Genomic DNA, 20,784 nt, shown 5'->3' on the forward strand with positions numbered 1-20,784 from the left:
ATCTAACGAAGGGTTTATGAGCCGCTGGAGGCCCCAAGGAGTTTTAGAACAAATGGTGCAAAATCGTACGTTCTGGGCGTTTCCCAGGCCCTTTTAATCTGAAAACACAAGTTCTGTTTTAATAATTTGTTGACAATATTTTGGTCTCAAAGTAAAATGTATAGATTCAGTGTAGGACTAGTTTTTAAGGACAACACCAAAAGATATGTAGGATAAAGCAAACATGTAATTAACAAAGTAAAGTATGTGGCTGCTGTTTTTTTTTTGTTTTTTTTTGTTTTTTATTGTTTTGTTTTTTTGTGTTTCGGCTTTCAGAGTTTTAATCTTTGGTACCTGTAAATTATGCGGTTTATTGTCCAAATTAAGTTAAGAGGAGGCTGAATATCATCGATATAACTATGTCAAGTAAGTTTTCATAACACATTTCAATTAAAACGTGATGTAGCTCCTAACTGGGATACAATTTAAAGTAGTTATTAACTTAAAGTTGTAAAAATTAACTAAAGAGTCTTAAATAGAATAAAGTTTAAAACAAAATTACTGAATTACAAAAGGAATGCAACACAAAGAGATTACTGAAGGGGGTACTCAATGAACAAAAGACAAACCACTGTCGGGGAACAAATAACTTAAAATAAATAAAAAACATGGATCAACAGTACTTGCTTCTTGCAAGACACTCGCCGTGAAAACAATTTGATATGAAGACAAGCGTTTGGTTTTAAAATTTCCTACATGAGGCAATTGAATTTGCCTCAATGTGGTTACGGTCCTGTATAAATAAAAGTGAGGTAATTGTTCCTGAGACAATGTACCTCAAGTTTAATGAAACACATTTTTAGACATTTCAAGTATATCTAAATAATATTTATTCCTTAATCATAAAGATTTGGGAAGTATTCCCGAATTTGTTTCATGAAAAAAAAAGAATTTTATGAAGAATCTGGTGACATTTTATATTTTCGAATAGCATATACAAAATGGCTTTAAAAGACCTGCCGTTTATTTTTGTGATTATCAAGGCTGAGATATTTATTCCCCCCCCCCCCAAGAATATCAAATGGTCGTCCCCTTATATAAGGGAAAACCAATGGTGGCATTTCACCATAAACAAACTTTCAAAATCTAAATCAGATTATTGAATTTGAAATGATGAAGCTGTTGTTTGCCCATATCATGACTTTCGGCTCTTTTCTTATTCACTTGTCATTATAAACAGATTAGAGATGTAGGCGGAGGGTTGAGATATCATAAAAAAATATGTTTAATTTGCACAACCTGTTACAGTAGCTTGAAAAAAAGTTTTCCGTGGTTCATACTTTTTTACTATAAGATAAAAAATAAATATTTTTTTTCTATAAAATAAAAAAATGATATTATGTTTTAATAAACTTATCTGTAATCTGTTCAGATAACATAACAAAATGAGGAAATACAAAATACAAAAAATATATAACACACAATGGTACAGAATTCGAAGTAACGCAATAAACTCAAATTGAGTTGTAGTATTCAATGTTTTATAATTGTTCACTTATCCAACCGGTTGAGGAACCATTGCAGAGGCATGTTTTTCTAACCAATCTTCGTATGTTTTTATTTGATTGCATGATGCAATTAAAATGTCATCAACGGCGATATCACTTTCCCATGGCGTTGCACTTTGTCCTATGTCCACTTCAATTATAATGTCAATCTGTAAAATAGGAAAAAAGTCTACCTTTATGACGTCATAACTTATATAACATAACATTTTTGTTTTTAAAAGCATGTGAAAAAGAACACGTTTTAGTTTTCCTATTACAACAGTTGTAGTGCATGGGGTTGTGGCTTTTCCTTTACTTCAGTTCTGTTTTTTGTCGTGACCACACACACTTTCACTTTACCTCAATCTTGTTTGAATTGTTCCTGTATTTTTTTTAATTGCAATGGTTCTATTGATAGAACAGAAACGTCGTATCCTTCCGGAGAACATGAGTTCATTACCGGTTTTGTATTTTGTGTTGGCCATATCGTTGACTGTTTTATATAGACCTTAAGACTGTCGATCTTTTTAACATTAAAGAGCTGCAGTCTTTTATGATAAAATGTAAGAGTTTGTATAATAAATCATAACTTTTGGCTAGATTATTATATACGGGTACACACAATCCACAAATATTGGAATCAGCCTATAGTAATTAAACCATACCTATTCTTTTAAAATGTGAATTGCAAAAATAACTTTCACCGCAAATACTCACTTATAAAGGTTGAGAAACATCTAATATATGCATGGCCATGGGTAATTTATAATATGTGACTGATATGGGTCTATGAAAAAGCCTAAATGAGGCTATTAGTTTTCTCGTTTGAATTGTTTTACGTTTGTCATTTCGGGGCCTTTTATAGCTGACTATGCGGTATGGGCTTTGCCAATTGTTGAATGCCGTACGGTGACCTAAAATTGTTAATTTCTGTGTCATGTGGTCTCTTGTAGAGAGTTTTCTCATTGGCAATCATACCTCATCATTTTTTATATTTATATACTCCTAATGCAAGCTCAGCTTAGAGGCCAAGAACGGACTGGTATTTTACAATGCTTTCTCTATACTCGTTCTTATGTTGTACTGTTATACCACTGTCACAGGTTAGGGGGAGGGTTGGGATCCCGCTAACATGTTTAACCCCGCCACATTATTTATGTATGTGACTGGAGTCAGGAGCCTGTAATTCAGTGGTTGTCGTTTTGTTACATATTTGTTATTCGTTTATTTTTTCATATAAATAAGGCCGTTAGTTTTCTCGTTTGAATTGTTTTACATTGTCTTATCGGGGCCTTTTATAGCTGACTGTGCGGTATGGGCTTTGCTCATTGTTGAAGGTCGTACGGTGACCTATTATAGTTAATGGTTGTGTCATTTTGGTCTCTTGTGGACAGTTGTCTCATTGGCAATCATACCACATCTTTTTTTTTAAATAAAATCTATTGATGAGCACGAAATTCAACAAATTTAAATTCAAACGTAAAAGTAAGGGCCTGCTTGCAAATCAAATATTATGCAACTACTAGTAAACACATATTTTTAATAGTTTGTCTTTTGTCACGATTTTTAGTATAATAACAACATACCATTTTACCCATTGAATCTGGTTTTATTTGTGTTGATATGATTCTTCTTATCCATTTCTGTGAATTGGTTCCATCATCTTTCCATATGAGTTTTGTTTGTGAACTGTTTGAATGTGCTACGTAAACTTGAAGCGAACCTGGAACTATTCCTTTGCCATATGTGTTAGAATAAAATCTGCAATATTTATCAATTTTAATATTTTATGGGGTACTAGTATCAGATAAAGTTAGAATATTTGTTTTCTTAATATAACATACATGATAATAAATTTAATCCTGTACACAGTCAGAAAATAGCAGTTGTTATCTTATAGTTCGTTTCTGTGTGTGTTACATTGTCATTTGGTTTTCTGTTTCACTTTAGTGTTTCTGTTGTTTTCCTCTTATAGTTGATGTGTTTCCCTCGATTTTAGATTGTAACTTCTCAGTCGATTTAATACTTTCGAACGGCGGTATACTACTGTTGCCTTTATATTGATTTTTGTAAAAGATGGACAATATATTGTTGAATACTATAACTTTAATGTTGCATACATTTTATAACGACACTGTAAAACATGTTTCTGTAAAACATTTGCTTAGAAAATGTGTTCATTTGACGAAGTCGTCGAATATGTTCCATGTAACCACAATCCCGTCCTCTTCTTCGAATGCGACCTATCGATCTAGACTAATCGACAGGTTTGAACAGCACAACGGATACAACACGTGGAGCAGAATATAATTACCCTTCCGGAGCACATTTCGGTATGGTTCATGTTATTCAGTCTTAATATATCTATATTGTGTTTTGTGTACAGTAGATGGTTTTTCGTTTTTTGCCATGGCATTGTCAGTTCGTTTTAGACTTCTGAGGTTGATTATTTTTTTTGATATTTTTTGTCTCTCTTTTGCAGTGTTTATTTTTGCTAAGTATAAATAGATTTTGACTTATCAAAACTGCATAAAATTGAGAATGGAAATTGGGAATGTATCAAAGAAACAACAACCCGACCATAGAAAAAAAACAACAGCAGAAGGTCACCAACAGGTCTTCAATGTAACGAGAAATTCCCACACCCGGAGGCGTCCTTCTACCTCTAGCCAATGTAGAAAAGTTCATTCAAATAAATCAGAATTAACTTAAAACTTACGACATGCAGACTCCTCCCTCGACGTCGCCGTGACTGATATTGGAATTCCTTATCCTGAATTTCCTTGTTTGGTTTTGAGTTGGTTTGATTTTTTCGGAACTTTCAACATACATATAAAAACCTTAAAACAATACGTAGATATTTTAGCGTTATTTTGAAAATTGCAGGAGTATAACTTTCGATTTTTGCAGCTTTCGAAATAAACACTCTTTTATTATACTTTTTTTATTTGCTGAATTCGAAATTTCTTAATATTTTATAGAATTCAGTGGTGTGTAAGAACGACATATTAAGACAAAAATACGCATTGTACACGATTGTTTATGACTTACGTGTAACGCAGGGTTAGGCAAATATAGTAGGTATCATGTATATTAAGATCAATATACACTTCTCTAGTGGGTTCAGCCTAAGACATATATACAAATTATATTCATTGGGCTAACTTGAATATGTAGAAATATGCTATCATTGAACTATTAACTTGAATATATAGAAATATGCTATCTTACAATTATCTCTATCTATAATGAACTTGGCCCAGTAGTTTCAGAAGAGAAGATTTTTGTAAAAGATTGCTAAGATTTACGAAAAATGGTTAAAAATTGACTATGAAGGGCAATAACTCCTTAAGGGGTCAACTGATCATTTCTGTCATGTTGACTTATTTATAAATCTTACTTTGCTGAACAATATTGCTGTTTACAGTTTATCTCTATCTAAAATAATATTCAAGATAATAACCAAAAACAGCAAAATTTCCTTAAAATTACAATTTCAGGGGCAGCAACCCAACATAGGGTAGTCCGATTCATCTGAATTTTTTTTGAGTTATAAGCCAAAAACTGAATTTTACCCCTATGTTCTATTTACAGCCGTGGCGGCCATTTTGGTTGGTTGGCCGGGTCACGCCACACATTTTTTAAACTAGGTAACCCGTCGATAATTTGGCCAAGTTTGGTTTAATTTGGCCCAGTAGTTTCAGAGGAGAAGATTTTTGTAAAAGATTTCTAAGATTTACGAAAAATGGTTAAAAATTGGCTATAAAGGGCAATAACTCCTAAAGGGGTCAACTGACCATTTCGGTCATGTTTTTTTATTTGTAAATCTTACTTTGCTGAACATTATTGCTGTTTACAATTTATCTCTATCTATAATAATATTCAAGATAATAACCAAAAACAGCAAAATTTCCTTAAAATTACCAATACAGGGGCAGCAACCCAACAATGGGTTGTATGATTCATCTGAAAATTTCAAGGTAGATAGATCTTGACCTGATTCACCTTTTAACCCCATGTCAGATTTTCTCTAAATGCTTTGGTTTTTGAGTTATAAGCCAAAAACTGCATTTTACCCCTATGTTCTATTTTTAGCCGTGGCAGCTATCTTGGTTGTTTGGCCAGGTCACGCCACACATTTTTTAAACTAGATTCCCCAACGATGATTGTGGCCAAGTTTGGTTAAATTTGGTCCTGCAGTTTCGGAGGAGAAGATTTTTGTAAAAGCTAACCACGACAGACGACGACGACGGACGACGGACGCCAAGTGATAAGAAAAGCTCACTTGGCCCTTTGGGCCAGGTGAGCTAAAAATGTAATGTTTTGTCAGTTACCTTCAGAGGTTTCTCTAGTATGATCAAAGACAGGTCCAGTACGAGGTGTTTTTGTCGATCCAGCTTGTTTTGACCACTCTTCATAGTCTTGATCGGGATCCAATATATCAGGGTTCCAATTGCAAGTTCCAGGATCGTCAAAATTACAAAAGTTCAGAACATTATCTGTTGAATAGAATAGTAAATATACTATTGAGATTTTATAGGAAAATACAAATTTAGGTAATAATGAAGGAAAGAGAATATGATTTTGATATCAAATGGGTATGCTATATATATATATATATATATATAAGTGTGTTTTTCAGTCAAAAGTTATACTGTCGAATGTATTTGCTTTAACTGTTTGTTCTATCGTTTTTTTCAGTTGACGACAATGGTTTTGTTCATATAAAGCTAATGACTTTCAAAAATTAATCAAATGAGTAGATACCTTTAAACATCTTCTAACATAAATGTATATATTAAATATTCTAGCGCTGGAATTTTTAATGATGACTTATGAAATTCTTACTTGTAGGTAAACACAGTGGTTCGTCACCAGACCAAGTTACATCATTTCTACAAAATCTCTCTGATGGACCAACCAATACATATCCAGTGGAACAGTTATATTGTATTTTGGAACTTATTTTTCTGTCTGAGAATGTGACTTTACCATTTCTTAGTATTATCGGCTTGGAACACATTTCTTCAACTTTCTCTACAAAAATGAATTAGATACAAAAACATCAGAATAATTCTATTTATTTCGTATATCTATAATCTTGTAATTTTTAAAACATGCACATGTGATATCGAAGGAAAGTGCAAACTTTAAAATAAAACTATGCAAGGGTTACGAAACATTCATGTTGTACCAAAAGATATATACTTTAAAGAGTTTTGGTCCATTATAGGCCTATATTAATTAACGCTAAGAAGTGAAACAAATAACAGCACAACTTCATAAGTTAATTGAATCGCAAATGAATGTTTTTATTGACTACCACACAGAATCAGATACTTAAAGATTTTGATTTTACCAAAAATCTCTTTGGATGGAATAATTTTTTTTTAATATGGAAATTTTCCTCTGTTTAGTCCCATGCCAAATGTTGTCTGAGGGTTTGAAAAATTGTGTGACAGATCTTCTTCCGACTGGCAGTAAAACCCTTGCCGAAGTGGGGAGTAGTTGTTTTTTCGCTGTGCTGGATGTACAAGTTCGCAACCATGTCACGCTCTTTGCAAGGTCAGAATCATTGCAAAAATAATTTAGGTAGGGGGGGGGTTATTGGTCATGTATGGTCTTTTGCGTTGCAAAATGTCTATCTCTTTCTAAATTATCCTAATTTTCTAGAGGCAATTTAAATTTTCCATAACTTGGCCATCTAGCATTACAGGACTTATCTGTTGTATTTTTGTTAAGTGGTTCTCGTCCTGAACATACATGAAACGTTTGCCACTACGCGTTAAACAGCCAATATGCAATCAATATGTTTTGTCTCTAGTACATGTATAAGAAAGGGTGTATTAATTCAGGATGCCAAATTGAATGATGCGACAGCCTCTTTTACCTCTCTCCAAATGCATGCAATACATACCACAGTTGTATAATTTTTGTATTCTGTTGACATCTTTCTCTGTTAAGTAGTCTCTCTGACCAATCTCGCATTCCACATGTTGTTGTGGTTCAAATGTATGCTTCAATGGGTCAGTTGAAAACGTTGTTGGAGAGTAGTGCATGATTGAACAATAATCATATGGTTCCAGTAGCAATACTGAATTTGAAGGCATTTTGTTGAAGTTATATGTATACTCTGAATAAGAAAAGATATCGTATAATTGTTTAATCAGGAAGAAAGTTGTTTTGATAATAGCATTTACAAATGCTATTTACTCCTTTACATCACAAAAATCCTTTAACATTACTGGTAATGAAGTTTCAAAATTTTACAATCATTTCACCTGTATCTCTCGTTTTAAATCACCATTTTGTTTTTGGAAAATGCCTTTACGAAGTTAGGAATATTGCAGTTGTTTTTCGCCTATTTCGTTGAATGAAAGCTTTTGTCTTTTTTTGACCTGCCAATTTTGTTTTTGCCTAAGAGTGGGTATTTTTGTTTTTCTTTTTGTTTAAGAAATTGTTTACCTCGATCTATGATCATTAAAGAATGTATTTTTTTTTGGAAAGTGATGCTTATTTAGACGATTTAGCATGTTAATATCCGATCAAAAAGATAGATAAACTCATCAGATACCAGGTTTAAAATTTGTATTTCAGATGCGCGGTTCGTCTACAAAAGACACATCAGTGACGCCCGAATTCAATTAAAAAAACTGATAAGATGAGATAATTGATGCACTACTATTTCATTTAAAGTATATACATATGGTTAACAGGCTGCCTTATATAGAAATATCTTTAGAACCCATCTACATGTTGCAAAAGACGATCACTGGCCGGGTTCTGTACTTAACAGAGAATCTAAGCTTATGCAAAAAAAATGTTGACAAATATTAATAATGAAAGTTAATACATGTATCTTGATATCCAATAACCATACATACCTTTTAAAATATTGTTTTCGTGAACTGTTATATAGTCATCTCTATCTGGTCGTGTATGTTCGTGCCAGAAACCAAGTGTATGCATCAATTCGTGCATGATGGTACCATTTTTTAAGCATTTGTCATCAAGGTTTAATATCTGCACCCCACCGGTCCTACCAACAGCACTGTTACATCTACAAGAAGGCAAGAATTGTACAATCAGTGTGGGGTGGTATACTCATTGCATACTACTAGTATCTTTAATCGAATTCATCTCAACAGTTGTTAAGTTCATTTATTGTAAAAACAAGGGGTGTGTTTGGATAAATACGCCTGAGGCGGACTATGGTTATCCATAGGTGCCTATAGTTTGTTAGTTTGTGTATAAAATATCACACCATAGTTACTTATGGGTAACATAGGCCGCCTCAGGCATATATCCAAACACGCCCAAGGTCTTTATAATGACAAATGGTAGTGTTAAAGTTTGAAAAGAGCTACATAACGCACATTAAAAGCGAATTTGCACAATTGTATGGGTCATATAACAAGTTCAGTCCAGTAAAAGAATTGGAGAAACGTGATAACACAATATGAACTACAAAGTCAAAAGTAGTGAGACTTCGTTACTTTACATACTACAATGTTTGTAAGCTTAACACTACATGACCCTCACTCAGTATAAATATATCGCAACCAGACAAATAGGTTAAAATCGGTGCTAATGCAATACGGGCGACAGTTAATTAGTGTGATCTTAATATGATATAATTTATTTCGTCTGACACTTCGACACTAATCTACATCAAAAAAGGGGGGTGGTAAAAAATCCAGTTATTTGATGAAAATACAGTAAAAAGCAGTATCATATTATTATCATATTATTACATACTCTCCTGCGTTCTGTATGTACACAAAGTCTTTTTCTATTGTTCTTGGAATAAATGTCACACAATTGCTTGTTACTTTCATCATGTCTGTAATGACTGATACGATATAGTTTTGTTCAGTAAAACCTATAAAAGAACAAGCGATACAGTCTTTTGTTAGTTGATTTTTATATATATGTCGTGTACAAGTTGCGATTTTGTACAGGTTATAACATGTACAAAAATATTGTACATGTTATAAGTTGTATAATGCAAAAATACAAGTTATAACCTGTACAAAAGTACCTCATACATGTTATAACCTGTACAAAATATTGCTTAAAAATGGTTTTAACTTGTACAAAATCGGAAAATAAGGATATGTTTCTATTATCCTAACAGATGTTATTGACATCACTAATATTTTTATAACTTATTTATTATTCCTTCATGTTAGTGTGTTTTGTCCTTTTTTGATACAGTTAATGTTCAGGGGTCGGTATTACCAAGCATTCCTAAGACTTGTCATAAGATACATGTATATCTTAGGACGTGTCTTATGATTCTCTAATGACTACCTATGGACATATCTTTATTTGATGAATTATAAATGTGAGTGTTCACTTTGAAGGCAATAGTAAAATACTTTCATTCTAGTTGACACTTAAAGACATAAGAGGATGGCCAGGATAGATGTGTCTACAAATAAGATTGGGAATTGAAATGGGGTATGTGTCTAAAAGATAACAACCCGCACATAGAGCAGACAACATCCAAAGGACACAAATACATCCTTTCAAAGTAGAGGATATATATTTAAAACATAAAAATGACATTCACCTAATGAAATAATCTTATAGTTTAAAAAAAATGAGTTATAAATTTACATAAGTCATGCTGAAGGCCAAAAAAGTTGAAGAGTAGATCCAAAGATATTTATAATGAACTGTTTCAGCTCTCTCTTGCCTTTACAGAGTAAGCATAGAAGACATTGTTTTAGTCTTTGCATGCTATAAAAAGAGAGGGAGGAGTATTACCCAAAATTATTAGGCATCGTACTTAAAATTTTGGGAAGAATTTAGTTTCATGTACTAGTATCTGATGTAATTGTCATTGAGGAAATGCAAGCTTTAAGTAAATAGTGTCACACTTAGTTAAGCCATGATGGACTTTATAAAACATTCAATTACATGAAAACACATTTTGCCATTATAAGTCATGAAACATATATTTCTGTAACTTTGTGATCATTGTCCTCTACAGAAAGAGACATGTTATGGCCTATCTATTGTTGTTCTTTATGCATTGGTGAATTTAAATGTGTATCTTACTTCATTAAGATTTATCTTAAATTTTGTACAAGTTAGAACCATTTTTAAGCAATATTTTGTACAGGTTATAACATGTATGAGGTACTTTTGTACATGTTATAACATGTATGAGGTACTTTTGTACATGTTATAACTTGTATTTTTGCATTATACAAGTTATAACATGTACAATATTTTTGTACATGTTATAACCTGTACAAAAACGCAACTTGTACACGACATATATATATAAAACCCCACTTAAAAGGTAATATACATGAAGCCGAACTACTTATTCTTTCATTGCGGGTTGCGAGTTTTTGCATTATTCTTTATAGTTTTCCCTAATTTCATAATAAAATGATGCATCACTTTTTTATTTATGTTTTGTCTGTTTCTTTGTCGTTACTTTCTTTTTCCTTTGAAAACAAATGGAAGTATAGTTTCATCTTACCAATGCTTTGTATATTGATAATTCAAATACGGATATATTTAACGACACGCAACATATTAAGTTTGTATGGAAAATGGTTATAAAAATGCACTGGACTTATAAAGTAGAAGAAGTAATCTTTGTCACAACAAAAAGAAAACAAAACTAAACCATTTGGGGAAAAAAATCACTTCAACATTTTCAGTTTTCTTCATGCAACCAACCAACCAACCAACCAACCAACCAACCAACCAACCAACCAACCAACCAACCAATCAATCAATCAACCAACCAACCAACCAACCAACCTTGTAATTAAGTTTTTAAGTCTATTGTATACTTAGCAAATACATTATGTTAACTTACTATAGTTATTTGGTGCAAATGTATATGGAATTACATTATTGGTCCATGTTCGTTGATAATTCACCACAGAGTTACGAACCTACAATTGAGGTACAAATTAGACCTGGTTGCAATGAAACGTTTAGACAGCACAAATATCAACAAACTCATCATAGATACTAGGACTAAATTTTGTATATACGCCAGACGCGCGTTTTGTCTACAAAGTTCAGCAAAACTGTAATTAGTACCATATTTAGTAAACGCGGTCGTGTCGAGTTAGTTCGAGAGCAATTATTGCTGTTTCTCTGCTGAGCAAAGATTGGTCGACTCGAGGCCGATGTATATATGTTTTGCCTGAACGACATGTTTTCCTATTGATAATGCAGGATCTATTAATATGAACAACAGGGTGTGATTTTTGCCGCCGAACATCAAGTACTATTAATTTTAACATGTTATAGAACTGAATTCAATTTATTTCTTATTTTGAATAGGTTCACACAAAAAAGAGTTCAATAATATTTAAGGGATGCAAGTTATTGTCTAGAATTTTAAGTGAAATTTCGGATAAGAGTAGGATTTTAAGTAAATATCATAAATTGAAATGACTTTATCACTTTCTATTGCAACACTTGTATATAATATACGTATAGAATCATATTCAAAACAGTGTGGTCCTGGCCATTGATTGACGACCTAAATTATCCCATTGACTGGGACAGATTAGGTGAACGTTTGTCGGTAACAATCACTGCTCACTATGTACTTGTTAAAGACACTGAATCTGTGGGGTCATCAAAGGTTCTCAACAATTAAATAAAGCAATTCGAAAAACGAGTCTGGAATAATACGATGTGTTGATTTATATCAATAATAGAAATCAAAACATAAAGGTTATTCCTGAATAATTTTTCGAATTATTTTATTATTAAAGGCGTTAAGAACCTATGGTGACCCACAGTTTAAATTCTATAATAAGTAAGAAGTGAGCAATGATCGTTCACCTAATCTGTCCCAGTCAATGACATAATTTAGGTCGTCAATCAATGGCCAGGACCACACTGTTTTGAATATGATTCTAAATTGTCTTGAAATGTGAAATATTTTGTATATGGCTTCGATGCAGGTAGAATGGGAAGCTTTGCGTAAATATCAGTTAATTTTCTCTGTAAACCTTATTTTTCCTTTGTAATTTTTTTATTTCGTGCTCAAATCTTTCAATAAACATCGTCAATTTGATCAAAAATGACCTCTTGAACTCATCCATGCAGAATAGTTATAGTATTGGTGATGTTATCTGTAATTCAAATGAGTAGTGATATTGAAGACATAGATGGTGAATACAAATACCTGATGGTTATTATAGCAAACTATTTGATCATAATAATCAAAATTTGTATAAAAGTGAATGTTTCATATACTCGCATTCATGTTTCTGAACTAGCACTTACATCACGCTGAGCTTCTAGAATGTCCCCTTGTATTAAACCTGGAGTATCTCTTCCTGAAATTATTATATTACAAAAAAATATTTCAATATACATGTATAAGATTATTACGGCAATGACATAAACTAAGAAAGCAAAACGAGATTGTGGTTACAAAATGTGTAACACGTCCGTGGCCTGGTGCAAGAATTTAACCAAAAAAGAAATCCTGCAAAAATATTAGATCCGTTTTATGTTTCTTTCCAAGTTCAATCAAAAGTGAAAAAAAACATAATCTTCCGTTTCTTTCCATGATACCAAATTTAACCAATTGTCCTTAGGCAGCAACCATTTTCGGTCGGGGGGGGGGGGTTTGTGCAAACTTTTTTTTTTCGACATGTTTTTCAGCAGACAGTTGTATTCAGAAAGGAAGCAATTGTGTTTCTCTTTAAATCAACTTCTTCCATTCGTATGAGAAAGAAAATAAAAAGGTTAACATTGGCACTGCCACTAGACTTTCCACTTTAAGTCCCATAATCAATATGATTTAACTTAATAAATAATTAATATATTGCCTAAATTTTATAATATTGCTTGTTTTCCAGGAATTGAGTGGCAGCCAACTTGAACTTTCACTCAGACTGATTTATTCAAATGACAAAAATACCAATAGCATGGACGTCACAGATTCCATTTTTCGTCGATTAAGTTATTTATACATACACTAGGGTCACACTAGCGTATTTGTTATAAAAATAGTTTTGGTAATGATCGGAATGCTCTAGTAACAAAATGAATAATTTAACAGCGTTGCAGTTTTATAGCATATCATATGAAATGCACAACTAAATCCATAAACTATGTTCTACTACACACGTTACATTCTCATTCAAATACAGATTATTTTGAATAACGAATTGTACAAAATTTGTGGTTATGATTAAATGATAATTCTAAAATGACGTGCTTCTTTCGCTTTGAGAACAAACACATGCTCTAAATCCAATAAAATTTGTTTGCACGTGCGAATATTGACTTCTTCAAAATAATGAATTTTATCAAATTATCATGCACTTAATATATTTCCCCAACTTTAAAACACTTTCAAACTCTTAAATGGTGCACAGTCATGATGTTACGAATTCATTTATTATGACTGTAATGTGTTGCATTCCGAAATTGATATATTTGACCTAGATACGACAACCGTTCATGCTGGCTGTTCAAACTCCTTCCTCTGAAAAATCACAGTGCCAGCCGTTTGGTTCTTTACAAATAAAAAAGTAAGGTTCATTGAAGAGCCTACACAAACAGCAGGGTTTACAGAGAGAAGACAGAATCTGCCGTCTCTGTGACTCAAACGACATTGGTGACGAATACCATTATATTATGAATTGTGGATCTTTTATGTTTGAAAGAAAGAAATTTTTACCTACATACTGCTGGTCTAACCCTAATATCTATAAGTTTGATCAACTGTTTAATTCATGTAATATTGTAATATTAGAAAAACTATGTAAATTTATCAAAGTTATAAATGTGAAAGTCAGTCCTCCAAGTTAATTTCATTGTATTGTTCACACATGCTTGTAAAAATTGTACCTTATAGTTATATTTATGTATGTTCTCTATAACTATGTAATTGTAGTTTTATGAGAAATAAAGTATTCGTATTCAAACACTTTTACAATTATACCTATTGGATATAGAAATTACCTTAATTGTCCTATTCAGAATCGAAATAATTGATGCAAGCTATACTTTATTGTAGTTTTAACATGGATAGGCATTATATTCGTGTTATGTTAACCCTCACTATCGCTCGGGCAAAAATAACCACGAATATAATGCCTACCCATGTTAGAACTTCAATAAAGTATAGCTTACATCAATTATTTCTTAAATAAATGAATATCTTACCAAAATTCTGTTCTGGAAGTGTTGGGTCATTTTTCATTGACTTGAGGTAGGCAAAAATCTGCAAACAAATTTTGTTTTAATGAATATGTATTGCAAAATGTTCTGTTATGAAAGAAACATTTTTTTGTCAAAATATTTCAATAACTTATTGAAATATCACTTTCATCTGTTAATTAATTATCGAAGAGGGGCGAAATATACCAGAGGAACAGTAAAGCTCATAAATCGAAAATAAACTTACAACGCCATGACTAAAAATGAAAACGACATGCAGTCAAATAAAAGTACACAAGAAACAACATAGAAAACTAAAGACTGAGCAGCACGAACCCCTTCAAAAACAGGGGTTGATATCAGGTGCTCCGAAAGGGGAAGTAGATCCTGCTTCACATGTAACACCCGTCGTGTTCTAATGTTATCTACTGGAATGTTGCTACATATAGAAAAGGAAAATTCTCAATTGGAAAGCTGGAATAATTTCGTTTGTCTTAAAGTGTTGTTGTCATCCCACACGTATTGCCAATTTCTAGATGTAAGATATGTGAGGTATATTTTATTAACATATCTATGGAAAAATTCAGTGCTGTGATAACATGTTTGATGTCCCAAATCATAACACACCACACATTTTCGTCTTCGATTCGACAGTATTAAACACTTATGGTGGATATAAACAACGCCACCCACGTTTTTGTTCCAGTCTGTTTATATGTATTTCCGTAAAAGTTCAGAGATATTATGATAAATAAGAAAAACTAATTCGGTTAAATATTGAAATTAAATTAAAGAAGCTTACAAATGCTAAAAACAAATCTTAAACAAGCAATATAGCGATATAATATTTAAACACAAGAAACGTAAAAACAAAACATGAAAAAATGTAAATCATTAAACACCTATTTTTTTAAGAATGACAGTTTAATACACATATATACCTCAGATTCTGTTGGGCGACATTGGACATTTACCAAGCACATACATAAAACTGCGAAGATTTGAGTGTCCATGATCGACATACTGTCCGTAAGAGGTTCTGTCTATATAAATACGGAAGAGTACTAAGTTTGTTTTAATGTAAATTAAAGTAGGCCAATAGTGTTGATAAGCGGACACCCCCCTGTAAGAACTTCGATACCCGATTAAGAGCCTACATTTACGAAATTCCATGTCAAATGTTTTATTTATATAAACTTTGGTAATCCTATTTATGATTTGATCACGGCGTTTGCACGTTGTCAGCGTGGAAACATAAATATGTTACGAATTTTCCTGATTTATAATCTGTCGATTTGGTAATCAAAACTTGTAAGCAATCCCAGGCTAGACTTTTTAAAAATTGTTACTTTGAATCTGCTGAAATCACATCCTGTTTTTTGTTGACATGAACCGTTTTAATAGAAGCACTGCCAACTTAAATCCAATTTATTAATCAAATATGTCTTACTGCAATAATTTATGTTTAAAAGAACGGGTGAGGATTTTAGTAATAAAAAAATTCAATTTGTCTAACCTATTATTGTTTATTGCTTCGTATATACCTCACAAGGTTTAACTGACAGGGAGGCCTGGTCAAGCACGTCATGAGATACTAGTAGGCTATATACTTTCACGATTGTAAAGTAAAAATAAGTAATCCTGATTTATGATAGTTGGTCTTGTTTGTTTTGATTTTGAACTACGAGACTGTAAAAAAAAACATTTATAGACCGAGATATGTCTTAGACTATTTATTTAAGTTATATAAAAAGAAGATGTGGTATGATTGCCTATGACACAACTATCCACAAAAGACCAAAATGACACAGACATTAACAACTATAGGTCACCGTACGGCCTTCAACAATGACTTGATTCAACAAAGTTTTTAACTATTAATTTTGGCAACGATCTCCTATCAACACTAAATTCTGGGAAAACTGTATAAATAAGTTGATAAAAATTGATATTTTATGGGATATTATTCCAATGTTGGTTACATATTTTTCGGAGAATTGCAAACAAAACGAAGCACGGCCTTCCAATGCTGATATTATTTTGCAAAATCAATTTTGCTGTCACTGCTTTGGCATTTCGATGTGATTAGACAAATACTGCAGTACTAATTTTACCACATATACAGTTTTAACAATTTACAACGTCAATGCTTATGGATGGACCAAGACCCATGCAGTACTTTTTTTTAGACTAAAACAAGATTCAGAAAGAAACATTTTATAGTAAGTTTTGTAGTGTATCAACTTCAGCAGAAATAAAGAAATAAATGCCGTTTGAATCTATTTGAATATGTTTTCAACCACCCTTAATCCTCAAACAATCTTTAATTATGATCGCTTCTAATCTACTTTAAACTTCCATTCGAACTTGGCCAAAATTTATCATTACCAGGCGCGGCTCTAGATTTTGTTGACGTGATACAATTGAAAATAAGAACTAAGAGGATCATATTTTGACAAAATATTGACAGCAATTTTACCTATGAATGACATTTTCTGTTTTGGGAGGGCGTGCCGGGTTCTCCCATGTCTGAACCACTGGCGGATCCAGAAATTTTCATAAGTGGGGGTCCACTGACTGCTTAAGAAGGGGCCTGCTCCAGTCACGCTTCAGTGCTTCCCTATATAAGTAACCAAATCCCCCCCCCCCCCCCCCAAATCCGCCTCTGTGAACCTGTATAGAATGCACAATATTGCCAAAGAGACGAATCAAGTTGCTTCCGCGGAAACAAAACAATAAAGAAATGGGTTGAATATGAAGAAAATTATTAAACAAAATTGTATCACAAAATAAGAATTTGTGCAAGAGAAATGAGACCTAGATACTGTAATACTCTATGCCATAAAGTTTTGTATGCCATAAGATATTTTGCTCACCGTACTTGGTCCAGGTTTCTTGTAAATGACGAAAAAAAATATACGTCCTATGTTAAATTGAGAATAGAATGGGGAATGTGTCAAAGAGACAACAACCCGACCATATAAAAAAAACAACAGCAGAGAAGGTCGCCAACAGGTCTTCAATGTAGCGAGAAATTCCCGCACCCGGAGGCGTTTCAAGTCGTTATTTTGCTTTAAAAACGTACTATTATTATAGATAAATTACCTTCTCACAATTTGAACCTATATATTTTGGTTGTCTTGTGGTAGCATGGTGAGAGCAGGAGGAAATGGGTCGTCCAAAATCCCGGTCGGGGCAATGCGAATTGATATTTCTGTTTCTGCACCAAGCAGGAAGATCAAAGACTAGTCAGAATAATGTGTTCGGAAAGAAGGGATCAAAGCTATATTACCTTGAGAACTAGCAAGTTAAAATGCAGCTCAATATGTCAGCAGGATTAATCACAATTGTCACATTCTCGATTTGAATTTACTTGTAATTGCCACTGGACGTTTAACAGCCATAAGAAATGACCATCACCGTCTCTAACATTTAGAACTACCAGGTCAGAGACAAAGTTTTTTCTCTATCGAATATGCACCTATAGTAATTAAATACATTAATAGAAGAACCAAATTTTACGTTCACATCAAAAATCAATACTAATCTTAACATTCTAAATTCTTTTTCGATTATTATGATTCATTACTGTATCAATATGGTTATTACTCACTGTCGTTATTCTTCAGGTGCGGTGCATTAAATTAGTAAAAATAAGTACCTGATATAAAACGGGAGAGATCCGTTTGCGCCAAAAATGCGTCCTTTTGCGCCACAACTTTTTTGTGCCACCTGTTTTAAAATTACATGGTATCATTTGCGCAAAAATTAAAACATTGTTTTGTAGAGAGGGCTTACATAGGCTATGCCTGTTGCCCAATCCAATTCAATTTATTTGAATAAAATATTGTTTAAACTAAAATACATTACTGTAATTAGTCATTATACATTATCAAGTATATATATGTACTTATGTGAAATTCAAAATATGAAGAATTTAAAATTGCCGGATACTTTTAGTCGGAAGAGCAATAGGGAAGAAACAATATAAGCTAAAAATATTGATAGGTCATGGAGGCTCGTTTTCGAAATGTTTTATTTTAAAATAATGACGTGAAAAGACTTTATACCTTATAATTGCATCGGTATTATCAGAGACATGTATACTAAAGAGATTAGCGACTTGTAAATCTCGCTGACTTCACGCGTGTAAACTCGTACCCAGCATCCTCTAATCATATGATAACGAGATTAGCGGTAGTCTAGGCAATCGATAATAATCACTCGGAACACCCTGTTGTTTTTTTTGTATTACGGACCAGGACAAAGGCCACAGGCACTTGTTTCTATCCATTGGAAGAACCGGCACTATAAACGTATATTTTCTTTCAATGAATAGAAACAAGTGCCTGTGACAAAGACTTTCAGAATTAAAATCTTGTATTGTAAACACATTTGCAGGTGAATAATAATGACACTGTTTACATGTAGCATCAATCGGTCTGTTAATTAGGGGGTCCCATGATTAGGTGTGTATGAGGAAAATTATTATCTTTGCAAGAAATAACTGTGTAATGTCGAAGATGTCAGCAAGCGAAATTTCCCCTTTTAAAATTAACTTTCAATCATCTCAATATCTATATCTATATTAAAATTGATGCTTGGTGGTTTTGTGATATTCACGATGTCCAAGACAGATTTTTTATCATGGGACGACAATTTAGAATTAGATATATTGTTAGGGGAATATACAGACACTGACCCAACTGTAGTTTGTGACGACGACTTTGTTCTAGCGACAGGTGTGCACCACTGTGATAAAAAGTTTCAAGTTTTAACACCAGGGGTTCACACTACCTTGTTTATGATGTTAATAATTAATCTAGAAAGACTTCATCAATTTGTTAACAACAGGTGACATTTCTGCATGTCCAAGTGGTTTAATTACATGAGTTACTAACTTATTAAGAGGAAGAATCATACAGCTACTGATAACCTAACATGTTTGATCTTTACTTCGTGTACCAATTACAGGATGTTTACTTATTAATAGGTGTCAAATTATAAACAGTTTTATTACCATGATCAAGATTTTTAATTAGCAACATTAAAACCTGAATCAATGGAGCTTAACAACAAGAACATTAGCATGTGTTTAGTAATTTAATTATCATTGCTTTAATTTTCAAGTTAAAGAACATTATGACTCTGAAGCCATTTTGAGACCATTCAAGTAGTTTTGTTATTCAACGATCATTTTATTCAGGATTATCCTAGTCCAACTATAATAGAAGAAACCGTTTTATAAACCTTATATGTCATTGTTTAAACAAGCACAACCTCGAAATATTGCTTAGTTTTATTTATTTTTGTTCCAAAAGTCGGGAGCCTTATCGAGTACTGAATCTAAAATTTGGGCTTCTTGGATCGGGATATAAATTCGCCTATAATTTAATTAACTATCGCTAAAGAAAGCTTAAAATCACAAATAAACTATGCCACTTCATAAATTTAAGTTATTTATAATTGAATTGTGTTGATATAGATTGTATTTTATTATATTTTGGTTGCTTTCTGTACGTTAAAGCTGTTTGTAAATAATCAATATGGCGGATTGTTTGGCGAATTTTCTACTCTCGAGAAATCTCGTGCACACGCGTGAAGTTGATCGCTGGTCAATAGCCGTAACGATAAGTTGCCAATCTCTGTATTTATATGTCTCTGGTATTATTTGGGTCAGAAATGAACAGAAATTCCAAAAAAAAATAAAGAATTTTCATTTTTTTGCATCAATGAACTCGTACCAAGTTTTACTAAAAATTAAGAGCAACTTTGTTTGCGCATAAAAGTCATTATATGAATTATTTTTTTATATTTTCTTTTTGGTGACTCTTCAATAAATTGGCCTCGCGAACGTAGTGACTTTTGATGTTTTTAACAATAATGGTCGCGAAAACGTGGATTTTTCTTTCGAGAGAATCTAATGCGCAGCATTAAATACATATATTTTGTTTTTTGAACTTCAAAGATCAAACGATAGCCATGTCAATGCAAATATTCATGATAATACAAAATGTTAGTGCGAACGTACACTAAGGGCGAATGAACCCGTTAACAATCTTCGGAACCTCTCGGCAACATATGTAAACAA

General features: G+C 32.7%; 1 protein-coding gene across 1 annotated transcript; it reads right to left on the reverse strand.

The window, feature by feature from the left end:
* Positions 1-1,390: 1,390 nt before the first annotated feature.
* On the reverse strand, positions 1,391-15,810 carry LOC134725051 (protein SpAN-like). The gene is made up of 12 exons (XM_063588547.1): positions 15,635-15,810; positions 14,700-14,757; positions 12,804-12,856; positions 11,371-11,449; positions 9,285-9,408; positions 8,411-8,586; positions 7,444-7,659; positions 6,375-6,563; positions 5,861-6,025; positions 4,246-4,366; positions 3,113-3,287; positions 1,391-1,696 (listed from the first exon to the last, which is right to left on the reverse strand). Exons 1-12 carry the CDS (start codon positions 15,713-15,715, stop codon positions 1,535-1,537), a joined length of 1,599 nt encoding a protein of 532 aa, XP_063444617.1. The 5' UTR covers positions 15,716-15,810; the 3' UTR covers positions 1,391-1,534.
* Between the last annotated feature and the right edge of the window lie 4,974 nt (positions 15,811-20,784).

This window comes from Mytilus trossulus, chromosome 7, assembly GCF_036588685.1.
Source record: "Mytilus trossulus isolate FHL-02 chromosome 7, PNRI_Mtr1.1.1.hap1, whole genome shotgun sequence".
NCBI classification, from domain to species: Eukaryota; Metazoa; Mollusca; class Bivalvia; order Mytilida; family Mytilidae; genus Mytilus; species Mytilus trossulus.

Coding starts and splice junctions, on each gene's coding strand:
- LOC134725051 (XM_063588547.1), bottom strand. CDS start 15,715: ATGTCGATCATGGACACTCAAATCTTCGCAGTTTTATGTATGTGCTTG. Junction 12,857..14,699: donor ACTTCCAGAACAGAATTTTG/GTAAGATATTCA, acceptor TAATAATTTCAG/GAAGAGATACTCCAGGTTTA. Junction 6,564..7,443: donor ACAAAAATTATACAACTGTG/GTATGTATTGCA, acceptor TCATTTTTGTAG/AGAAAGTTGAAGAAATGTGT.